Consider the following 12,795-nt stretch of genomic DNA (forward strand, 5'->3'; position numbering starts at 1 on the left):
TATATGTAAATATATATATATATATATAAGTAAATAGCTGCAGAGGGGCAGCGCCCTTGTATTAATCAAAATAGGAGAATACAAGGCCTGGTTCAGTGAAAGCGGTAGGGGGAAATAACCAGGAAGAAAACCCCCTACCCTAGCTCTATTCCTTATATAAAAAGAAACCAGCAATGGAGGCTGGATAAGTACAAAACACCAGTCGACAACCATTGGAAGAAGATAACAAAACCGGCCAGAGGCCTTTAAACAAAAAACAATAACCAGATAACAAAGAAACCGGAGAAAGGTGACACAACCGGAATCAATGGGAGTCTTCCGAGTCATCGTCCACAGGAGCACGAGCCGCATCCAGGATTATAGGGCATTCAATGCCACAGGTCGAGTGAGCCGCTGATTCAGCCTTCTCCCTAGGGAGTCGGTAGTCATTTGGGAACCACTCCTCGCCAAGCCCAAACCCACAGACATTGCCATCAACCAAATCTCCATTCTCCAGAATACCAAATCCTTCTGCACCCGCCAACCCTTCATCTTGAAGATATTTTTCCCTCCATTCCGACGTGAAGCCATTTTGAATGCCTGTCACCTTAAGCAGAAATTCAATATTCCTGGTAATGGCAGGCCAGGTTTCTTGAAGAGCATCAAAGTCCAGAGAGTTCACAATCACAAACTTTCTCACCTCCGCCCTGTTGCCCAAGGACATATAGTAATTTTGGGGAAGCAGTATTCTCAGGTTACCATCAATATTGTCCAACACGACATCAATTTCCCCTAGCAGGCGGTGTTTAAACACCATTTGAGTTAAAAGCTTTACTCTTTGCTTGCTAGTCCCCATGCATATCACCATTGCAAGGAAAAAGGCCGAGATATCGGCATTGGCTCTGTACCTGTGATAAGCCGTAAGGAATTCCTTCCCTAGTATCCTTTTAAGGCTATGAAGAATAAGAGGGTGTCGAGAGTAGAGGACCTCCTGCAAACGTTTGTCAATGATTTCGACCAAGAAGGCCATCTGTCGACAAGTAGCTTCAAGGAGAATTGGGGATTCCATAGCAAGTCACCGAGTGAAGAATGCATGTTTGATGGGAAAATGAGGGCATTCCATTGTTAAGTAGCACGTCATCAAACTAGGGGATACGGGCGTCAGGCAAGTAGCTCATGCCTATTGAATACACACATGCGTGAAGTGACAATGTCCAATCAACTTTTGATCCAAAGTTCGTCAACTTAATGTCGACCGTCTTTATCCATCAAGTAATTATATGCATATCCTGATAGGATCTAGTCGTAACTAGATATCAATTAAAAGTACACACATGTCCAATTGCCACAGGGCGCAAACCGACACAAACCAATAATGACGACAGTGAGCCACGTCTCGGTGGCAAGAGGAAACCTTAACTGGTGAACAAATCAATCGGTCGATCAATCCACCGGGAGCCACGACCATTAGATGAAGTAAAAAATATAGAGGCAACTGAGGAGGCAATGCAACCGGTTTGTGCCACAACCGGTAGTTCAATCGGAGAAACTTCTCAACCGAAAGGAGAAATGGAGAACGCAACCGACAAGTAACTCAACCGGTGAGCACCACCACCAGTGAGATAGTCGAGAGTCCATATCAACCGGTGGAGGCAATACTACCAGTTAGCACCATCACCGGTAGGTTAATCGGAGAAACATATCAGCTAGAAGGAGAAGACAATCAGTTGAGACCACAACCGACAGACTCAACCGGAAAGCACCATTAGTGGCAAGATAATCGGACCATATCAACCGGTGGAAGCTCATTTGGGATAACAAATCAATCAGAAAGACCCAATCAGAGTGCCAAGGGGGGTCACCATCGACAATCGCCATTTTAGAGAGTCTGTCAGCCTCTCCATTGCCTTCCCTATAGATGTGGCTAATCCGAAATTCATCAAAGGTGGCTAGCAGCACCAGAATCGGACGTTTGTTTATATTTTTTAATATTTAATAGAAATACAAAATAAATTCTACAGTATTTTTTATACAAACTTAATTTACAAAAAGAAAATCTAATAAAAATAAATATTTGATTAAAAAATTTAGAAGATAATATTCTTGAAATTTTTTCTCTAAAATTCGTTATTCGATTCATATAAAATTTCTAGAAAAAAAAAATCGATAACATTTAATATATGTGTAAACTGTAACATACCAAAAAAAAAAAAGAATTTAATACAAATTTTTGATTAAATTTCAAGGAATTTTTATTTATAAAAACGTAGCTCTAAGGGCCAAACTGGAAGAAAATGCTCCCTCGACCTGGCTCTGGATGAAGTGGATGAATTTGTTGTCGACCTGGACCTGCATGAAAATGCTTCCTTCAACCAGCAACTCTGTCCAGCTGTCAACCCCTTCAACCCGCAGCTCAATGGCAATCCGCAACCCGTGTGCTCAATGCTTTCAAGATTTTGCTGAGCAGCTCAATGCTCTCTTCCGGCAACCTGCACGCAATTTATAATAATAATGCAAGATGTTTTCTATCGATTTTCGCGCCGTGTTAGAGTTTTGCGGTAATTATTTTTGTGCCGTTTTAGGGCGACGTTTTATATCCGATTAATCCTGCGTTTTTTCGCGATTAATCGCTCTATAAATCGTTGAAAATCCCCAAAAATCGGTCAACGATTTTATCCGACCCCAAAAAATCGTTGCCGTCGCCGATCCACGATTAATCGTCAAAAAACGCTATTTTTTGCCGATTGTTGCTTCAGTTTGGTTGTTTTGTAGTTATCAACTTGATGACATTCAAAAGCAGATAAGGAGAGTGGGGGTTAGGCTCGAAGGACATTGAAATGCAGGGCATAGCGCTTGCATGTAAATGGATCATCAAAGCCCTAGAAAGGGATGAACCTTGGAAGGTGCTTGCTAGAAATAATATTATTCTGTCTTGTTCCCAAGCAAGCCAAGTCTGGGAAACTTCTTCCTCTCATTGATTTGTTAGCTGGCAACTTTCCTGTGGCTCCTGCTAGATCCATTGTGCTCAAAACGATATGGAAAGCTTGTGAGAATGTCAAAGGCCTTTTTACCAATAATTGTATCATTTCTGAAAACAACAAAATAAGTGGTGAGAGGTCCATATTGTGGAACCTTCATCACAAAGAAAAGCCTCTTGCTCTCTTGCAAGGATGCTCTGCTAAAAATTGGTACTTTAAAGGAATTAAGTGCTTCAATGACATTCTTTGTGAGGGGCATTTAAAGTCTTGGACCTCTCTGAGCCATGAATTTGATCTCCCTCACTCTAACTGGAGGACGTATTCAGTTCTTAGAGAAGCATGTATCCATCTTCACCTTCCTATGACTTGCTCTAATGATAAAGCTAATCTGAAGAAATTGAAATGGTCCGATGGGACTGTCTTGCAGAAAATTAATGCCAAAATGACATAAAAAACTTTGTGCAGCGATTCTGACTTAGTTGAGTATGTCAACCAGATCTGGCAGGTAATCTTACCAAGTAAGAGTTGACAGAACAGCTTCAGTAAGTTATGAAATAATACCATTGAGCCCAAAAGGGCCTGTTTTAAATGGCTATTGTTACTGCAAAGATTGCCTTATAAAATGTTTAGGAATGATGATGAATTATGCAGTCTGTGTAGGAGGCCTGATACTATTAAACATATATTCTTTGATTGTTTCATTGCTAAGGAAATTTAGAATCTCTTCTATTTAAATTTGAAAGGATGGAATAATAAAATTGTTTACTCTGAGATACTGTTTGGTAATATGCCTGGGTTGAACAAAGATTGTTATATTTTTTGGCTAATTTTCTCTACTAGAATTTTATGGCATATTTGGATATTGAAGAATGAGGAAAAGTTTCAAGGAACCAACATGGCACTTACTAAGTCTTGTAAGAGGTTCATATATGTCAATATTGCTATGCAGGTAACTGTAGCTCTGGCTATCTCAAGGTTCTAATTCATGAAATTATTGGAAGATGGCACAGTCCGGGTTAATTCATCTAAAGTTCTATATGGACACACTTGGGCTTACACCAAGGCAGAGAATAGACCTTTTGTGCAAGGACTGAGGGAATTTGTTAAAATGTACAATGAAGGCAAGCTTGAATGATTAAGACACTGAGAAGAAGGCCAAAGAGACTGAGAAGAAGAACAAGAAGACCAATGCCAGATACCACATTAACAAAGGAGAATACTCTGGCATTGAAGCGGTCAACTCTAATGAGGAAATCTGAAACATAGATCCCCCCATTGGGTGGAGGGACTTAGATCAGTACAGTGAGAGCAGAAACCTCTGAATACAAAGGATATCATGTTTTTTGCTGCATGACAGTTTTGATATACAATCTGCAACATATGATGACTTTTTTAGCAAGCAGCCCAGGCATACAAAGAATCCAGAATGCATATCGGATTGATATACCACTGCTACAGGTTGACATACAGCAAGATAAAGCAGAGGATTGGAACGCAAAACAAGGCAAATGTGTGCCCCTCAATTTGTAGTTCATGTTTACAAACTGATGTATATGTCATTAGTATATAGGATAAAATGATGCCTTTTGTGGCTAACTCATAGGCTCTGGTTTTTAATTCCTACCATGACAGCTTAATGCTGTCCTGAACTTCAGACAATTTGATATATGTATGATTTTCTTGCTATCTTTAATACAAAAAAAAGGTGAAAGGTAATGACAGTTAATCAGGTCAGTCCAAATAGGTCGCCAATTTAGTCAATGAGACCCTTTCTTTTTCGAGCATTTTACAAGAAAAATGTTTTTTCATTACTTTATATTTTGTTCAACAAGGTATACAACCCTACTTCTTCTCAATACAAACATGTGACCACCACTATGGAATATGAAAGCATTCACCATCAGGCCTACACATGGCCATACCTTATACTATGGAAGGTACTTTCTGGTCATGGCTGAATATGTTCCACAAACTATTATGTAATGTTGAAACTTTTGATATAAACCAAAATACTGACACACCGCCCTAAACTTTAGTCACTATTAAAATTATATGGAAAATAAAAAATCAAGCCTAATAATGAATTGAATTGGATAGGTACCTAAGCAAAATTGATGACAACAATAAACTTTTGACCTTCCTTATACAAAAGAGATCTTCAAAACGAATCAAATTGTTGTTTTAATTTTTTAACACTGAAGCAACAAGCAAACTATCAGATGATGCAAGCAGTATCTCTTCAAGCCCATTGCATTCAAGAATACCAGTTTACATAAAACATGTTTAGAAGACAGTTTTCAGCCGAAGCTTCAACAAGTAATTCATGAAAAAGAATCTAATCCAAACTCATTCAGATAATACCAAGTGACTTTTGATCAATTTTACTTCAGACAAGCACTTACAAATACCAACCATTGCTAACGGTGAAAACAATTCCCTTTATTTCCATTTGCTTGCATTCAATTAGCAGCACTCTGCAAGATATGAAACACTAAGATCTAATGTTACATTTGTTTGGATTCATGGTAAAGTGCTGTTCCTCTTTGGTAAATGAATAAGTGTTACGAATCAGTACTTTCCCCTAAATGCACACCATTTCAGTTTTAATTGAAAATATAGAGGAGAAACACCTGATATGCCCCGATTAAGGGTTGGATCAAAAACATTAAAATGTCTATTGCGAAGGGAATCTAACAGGATCTGAGCTGGTACTGCAGGTAAGAGCACAGGCAATGCAGCTTTGGGTACATTGCTTGAAAGCTCTCGAGCCTTTTCCAAATGAGTATTTGCAGTTGATGCAATTTCAAAGATGGTATTTTCTAGGGTTTCCTTGTGTTCTCCTCTATATATCTCTTCTTGTGACAATCCATGCTTAGCAGCTATCTCAAGAGGAATATAGGAACGCCGTCGACTGGCATGATATGCTGTTGCTCTGAGCAAAAGAACAAGGCCACTTGCTTTACCAATATGTGAAGCAGCATGATCTGCTGAAGTGGACTGGATTCCCCCAGCCTGAAGCATGAGGTATAAGAGGACAGAAGAAGTGTTCTCTGAATACTGTTCCAGGTCAGCAAGACTCACTGGAGGAGTTTCCATCTCAGTATCTTCAATCCGTGCCTTAATGGACCGGTTCAACCAGTGTTTGCTTAACTTGTGCTCATTAATAACTGATGCTAGAGACTGGGCTACAGGATGTTCAGCAACTTTGTTCTTATAAATGTTATCTATTATATCACGCCACCACAGAAGGCGTACCAATGCCAACTTAGCATCTGATACATTGTCCCTGGCTTTTGCTGTTTCAATATTAAATGCACGCAGTGCAAACGCTGCTTTCCGCAGGCTTTGTGGTAGGTGCAACAGACAAAGATAATGTTCGTAATCATAGGAATGCACTTGTTGTACACAATAGGAAAAGGCAGCTCGTAAACTGCTGGAATTAGAAATGCCATTCATTAATCAGTGGGAGTCCTGAAAAAGAAAAACGACCATGTGTATGCTATGGATCAGAGAATAGTTTCATATCCCAAAACTAAACTACCTATTATAAAAGAAAGGAAGTTCAAAATTTTAACGTCAAAGCACTAACCCTAGACAAAGGACAGAAGGAAAGAGACATGAAACCTCCCCCCCAACGCCCCCAAAAAACAATGATGCTGCCTTCAGTTATAGTTAACGTTGGTAGAGAATATTAAGGAATTGAACTGGAAGGGTGGGAAGGAGAGCAAAGCGGATCCTTACAAATGAAGATATAAATTCAAGAATATCAATAAGCAAAACTTTAGCAGTGGCAGCCTGGTGCCAATTACAACATAAGCATAAATGTGTAAAATTGGTGAATTTGGATATGAAAATAATCATAAGCAATAAGATATGTGGCTGTATAGCTTTCATTTGTAAGGTTATTACCGATTGCAAAAAATCTGTGACGGTTGAATGTATCTTCTTAATTTTGATCCTCAGACAGATAAATATGTTCTACAAGTCCTTAGATCTTCAACTGAAGAAGGTACATTGCAATCTGGATTTATGTTTATTGTTAAACCGATAGTAACACACGAGTCAAAATATCTTGTCATCATTAACATTCCTTAAGCAACATGCTGAAGACAAAATGGATGATTCGTAGGTAGTCTGTTTGTTTGCTTTGTACGTATGGATAGTGTAAAATACTAACATCTTTAAAACTAATCTCTTAACACACAAGTTGGCACCTCAACCAGTCTCTTAAATGGCCAAAAACACCAGTCTTGATTTGTTCAAGTGATGAGCTTCTTGAAAAGTTTCTTATCAGAATATGTTATGTTATTCTCAAGATTTACTTGAATCCACAAGACAATTTATTTTTTGATTGTGCAATCTCAAGCGACACAAAGTTTGTACCCGAGAATACATACCAAGGAATAACACAATGCTGCCTCAAGGGATACCTAAAACCCAAATTTCCTAGAAACACCCAAAAATAGAGCCTGAGAAGGCAGGATAACAAGACGTGTGAATATGCACCAACATAATCTTATGCCTTTTTCGCCACAGAAAGAAAATCACAACTCTGATGGAGAGCTATAGTACAAGAAACGGGAAATGCAAATGAAATGGAAAGGGGTTCTAAGGCTTGGGGTAAGAAAGGTTTAGGTTATTTATATACATATGGTGGACTTTTTGATTTCGGCTATCATGCAATAGAAGTAGAAACCAATATTGTTTCATATTCATACAAAGATATGTCATATTCAGATCTTAATCCTGGAATTTTCTCAACACAAACAAACTGTTTAAAGTCATTGGGATGGAAGAAAAATCTCAAAATTATGTAGATACCAGGTTGCACTTTTTCGCAGCAGAAATTCTGTGAAAGACCCCAACATGAAGCTGATTGAACAGAGCTTCATCTCATGGACAGATATTGAAATTGTTGCTGGATAACGGGCAGAATCAGTTGTTGGATTTTTGATATTTTTGTGCGGATTTGGCTGCCTATCTGTTGCAGATCAGAAATGCCAGTTCTTGAGATTCAGATATCAGATGGCTGCATCTCCTCGCCACAATGTTTCTAGTAAAATAAATGGAGTAATCCACCAACCCTTTTAAAATATAATAATAATTGCCTCTATCTCAAACAAAGGGTGCCTTGTTTGCGCATTCAAGAAATGAATCTCCAAGTATGTTGGCATTGACAGAATGTGTTTTTCTACCCAAAACCTAGTCCAGCACAAGAGCTTTTGGCATAGGAAATTGGAAGCCATACGATCAAATTTGTTAGAGATAACTAGCAAGAACATTGATCCCATCTGACTTTTTTTTTCTTTTCAGTTAGACAGTTAGGGTTGACAAAATGTTGGGTTATTTGAAGGTGAAGATGTCATAACTCTAGCAACGTAGCCAATATGTCATACATTTTGCTCCATGTTCTTTGTAATGATTGAAATAGACTGTATACAAATCTCAAACCTTGTATTATTGGAAATCGAAGCTGCGTTTCGAAAGGTTCCTCTTCATTGTACCACTATTAAATGTATTGGTTAAATGATTAAGAAATACATCTTATTAGTTTGATTAGGTTCGCTTTAGCAAGCAAAAGTATGAATTACGGAAAACTTACCAATTGTGAAGGGGGTTCCTCGGAACCTTGAAAAACTTCAGAAGTAAAAGTTGCCTATTTTATTCGTTTAAGGCCTTCCCATCAATTAAGTAGCTCTGATGCGAAATATTAATCTCGAGAATGAAAAGAAATCTAGGGTTTTCACAAACTATCAATTTTGCTTCCATCAACAATCATTTCCAGATTCAATCAGTGAAAAAATGCAAGCAAGTTGGATTGCTTCCATAAATTCAATGCAGATTATATTTTACTGTTAGAGTTCGTGATTTTGAAAGCCTAGATTACTGTTCTTAAACAAAAAAAATAGAGTAGCTTACTTGCGATAAGATATTTGGTACGCATGAGAAACAGTGAGCTTAGTAGCGTTGCAATGGCTTCGCGGTAAAGGCGTATATTTCAGAGTCCAGGGGCGCTTCTCGGAGTTCCCCTCTTGTTTTGGAAAGCAGAATCGAAGGTCATACGGACAGAGAGGAGAGATAATAGACGGTCACATGGAAGGAGGGGAGGAGCTATAAGCTATCGCAGGTAGGGAAGGGTCCATTAGTTGGATTACTAATTGTAATGGTGAAATTTGCATATTTATGTTGTTTTGAGATTTTATTTTTTTTCTTTCATAATTATCTACATCGTCAATGGGCTTTCGATTTGTTGGTGACATTATATGGTTCTTGATGAGCCCACTAGGGATCATTTCTTGCTGAGTGCATGGCTTTGACATCTTGAAAAGGGATGAGGTTGGGATGGATACCCTTTAGTCCTTGGCTCTTAGCCGAAGAGGTCTAGTGGAAAGGCTTGTGCACATTGTCTCGTGCATTCAACATTTGTACATTATGCGCATTCAATCTTATCTTTATCTTATTCTTATTTGCACATTGTCTCATACATTCAACATTTTCATATTACAATTATGCATGTTTCCACACATTCATCCATCACTTCAAAAGTAGCACTTATTTCTCGAGTCAATTCTAGGTGCCTTCAAATTTAAAAAAAAATCAAATTAAAATTTTTAGACCCATACCCTTTGTCATTATGAACAAACTTGGCACAAGTTTGTGTAACTTGGTGCTATGGTTTTGTATTTAAAGATATTTATAATGTAATAAATTCATATAAGGAGAAGGAAAAATCTTATAGCATACTTTATTTTCTAAGAGATAACGAATTAGAACTTGCTTCATAATCATATAGGCCTTGAGAATGCTATTTACAAACTATTAGTATGTGAAGTTTCTTTTCTTTGTCAAATGTTGATTAAATAGTTGATGACAAGTATCGTGATAGTACAACATGTAGTTGTACAACTCACACTTTCTATAAAGTCTTCTTCAAAGAGTATTCAATAACTTAGATGTTTTATAGTCAAGCTAGTTTTTTTTTTGCTCATGAATTGTGAATTGTTGTAATAAGCAGTTGATTCCTAAGATAATTTTACATGTGAGACCTTTTCTTGTGGTTTTTTTTGTACTACATTACTAGTTTTTTCACATAAAATTGTGTGTTCTTGGTTTATTGCAAACCATTTATTTATTTTTTGTATTATCAATTTTCTTAAGACAAACTTCCACTAATAACTATAAAACTAGTCCATTTAGGGGTGGGCTTGACATAAATTCACTATGGTGATCCAATAATCTCCCCTAAGGTGTTTGTAAACACCGCCTTGGTAGAATCATAAATAATAAGGAAGGCAAAGGTAAATGAATCTCTACTACAACTTTTAGTTAGGTTATTCTTGTGATATTCAACTTGGATCCTAAGGGACTTAGATTCAAACCATAAAGATAAATGAGATTGTTCAAAACCTAAGACATTCATTAGGCTTAGAGAATTAACTTTTTGTACCTTGGTGACTAGATTCTATGGAACAGCAACATTAATTCTTCATTGTTGATCTTAAAGCTAAGTACTCCTATCTGTTGCATTCAACTTCTAAAAATAACATTTCAATTTATTGAACTAGCTTTTAACTTGGTATATGTTAATTATGTGTTTATTGTTGACATTTATTTAATTTGCTTAGATTCATGTCAAAGATATTTTATTCCTTTATAATTTGGTGAACTTGTCTATTATTATACCTCTTGGAGTTTGACCTTAAGGTTATACCTTTATTCGTCTAAGGGTTATCATATTTTATATATTTATAATTTTATCATCCATGTTCAGATTTTTTAGAGTTTGGATTTGTCTTTGTTCACAAAAACTTGTCATGATTTGATTAGGGTTTGGATTTACATAGGGATATACCTCTTTTATCCCACCCATCCACTCTTAGATAATCTATCATAATGACTCTTCCAAGGTTTTTTCTTTAGCTATTATGCATGTAGATATTTTTCATTTTGACTTGTTCCTATCCTTTGTAATACATCAGCTATATCCATCATTGATGGTGTGATGACTTTTGATGCTATGGATGTGAACATGTTTTCTATGGGGCGTTGTTTTATAATGATCAAACCTTTTACCTCCTTTGTTGAGTTGGTTAATTTGTATCCTTCCCTTTTAGACAAAGTTATCTCACTTATTCATGAACTTGATGTTATTCCTTTATTTTCTATGGACAGTGATAATTTGATAGATATTTCATGTGGTGAGGTTTCATCTCCTTTAACTATTCATGAAATTATTTCACCTTATGATGATATTTTGTTTGCATGTGATGATAGAGTAGGGGAGGGGATTGGCAACCCTCAAGGAAATATATAATCAAAGAGAAAATAGCCCTCAATCACCTCAAACAATATAGGTTTAAGTATTAAATTGAATCTAAAAATAATTAGAAAGTAAAATAATAACATGTATATGAAAATGATGTGTTTATAACTAGGCTTATATAAGTGCAAAATATAAAGAGACCTAAATTAATTAAATTACAAGGAAATAAAATTTAAAAGCCACAGAAGTGAAAAGCACAGATAGAGAAGAATTTGCTACTAGCTAGAGACACTCTCATATGTAGATGCTAGTGTGTTGTAAAGACTACAGTGTGTTTGTGTTATCATCTTAACAGAATGAGCCAAATAGACTTTAGATTGTACATCTCTAGATCTGATAACATCTTGACCTGCACACAAAGAGACATGATTGTACATTTCTATTTAATATCTATCTCTAGATGTTTGTCCCTCTTTCTAACCTCATCTCTACCTCTCTCTCCCCATATTACCCTTTCTTTCTAAATCTCTCCACTTATGTATCTAGATATCTTCCTCCCTCTCCCTTTGTTTATGTATATCCTTATTGAAGATGATTTTTTTAAGAAGGTTAGATGCATAAAAAAAACATAGAATACTAATAAAGCAATCAAAATAGCAAATAACCTCTTATACCTTCTTCTTCCTCCTCTTGAAGTAGAGTGCACCCTTAATGTCCACTTGAATTGCTCCTTGAATGAGGATTGTGGATTGCTCTCCACTACACAATGAGAGATTGGATTGGATGAATGAATAGGGTGAAATGGATTAGCTTAGATGAGGCTAGATTTTGGCATTATGATGGTATGAGGGATGACTTGGGAGCTCAAATTAGCAGCATAAGATTACATGAAAATTGGATATGGGGAATAAAAGAGAAGCATAAGAATGCAATGGAAGTGGATGATTTGTGAGGAAATGAGACTACAATTTATAGATTGGAGGAGGCCAAAATGGAGGGCCAAGATTGATTTTGAAATGGAGGGCTAGGATTGAAAGAAAGAGCGTGAGAGGAATGAGAGGACAAGGTGTGGGATCCAAGAGATATGGCATAAAGGTATTTCTTGTCTCCACACCTCTCAAGTTACATGGGAAGGAGTTCCTCAAGTACATTTGGAAGAGGAAAGGAATACAAAATTCCTTGGGGGAAGGGAGAGGAATTAATAATTCCAAAATAAGAGGATGTGTGGGAAGACTAAATGAGAAAAGGAATTAAAATTTCCTTAGGAAGAGGATGCATAGGAGATTCAAAGAATTTAAATTTATTTAAAAGGATCAAAGTGGGTAGCATTTAAAATTAGAGGATGAGATGGGAAATCCATTTATGGCAGAGAGTTGACTCATCCATAATCAAGGTGATTAGGGATGTGCAAATGATTAAGGAGATTGATTAGGTGGCTTAATGAGTGATTAGAGTGCAAGTGGGAAAGTTAGGAGGATGTGACATGAGGAGAGAGAACAAGTGGAGTAATTTAAAATTGAGGAATAATGATTGATATGATTTTAGAAGAATGGGAAATAATTAATTTATTGGCAA

At 36.8% G+C, this 12,795-nt stretch overlaps 1 protein-coding gene across 1 annotated transcript; it reads right to left on the reverse strand.

Moving 5' to 3' along the window:
• Positions 1-5,191: 5,191 nt before the first annotated feature.
• On the reverse strand, positions 5,192-9,104 carry LOC131061286 (uncharacterized). The gene is made up of 2 exons (XM_057994879.2): positions 8,877-9,104; positions 5,192-6,428 (listed from the first exon to the last, which is right to left on the reverse strand). The coding sequence occupies exon 2, from the start codon at positions 6,411-6,413 to the stop codon at positions 5,526-5,528; it is 888 nt and encodes a 295-aa protein (XP_057850862.2). The 5' UTR covers positions 6,414-6,428; positions 8,877-9,104; the 3' UTR covers positions 5,192-5,525.
• Between the last annotated feature and the right edge of the window lie 3,691 nt (positions 9,105-12,795).

The sequence above is a fragment of the Cryptomeria japonica genome, chromosome 11, assembly GCF_030272615.1.
Source record: "Cryptomeria japonica chromosome 11, Sugi_1.0, whole genome shotgun sequence".
Lineage (NCBI taxonomy): Eukaryota > Viridiplantae > Streptophyta > Pinopsida > Cupressales > Cupressaceae > Cryptomeria > Cryptomeria japonica.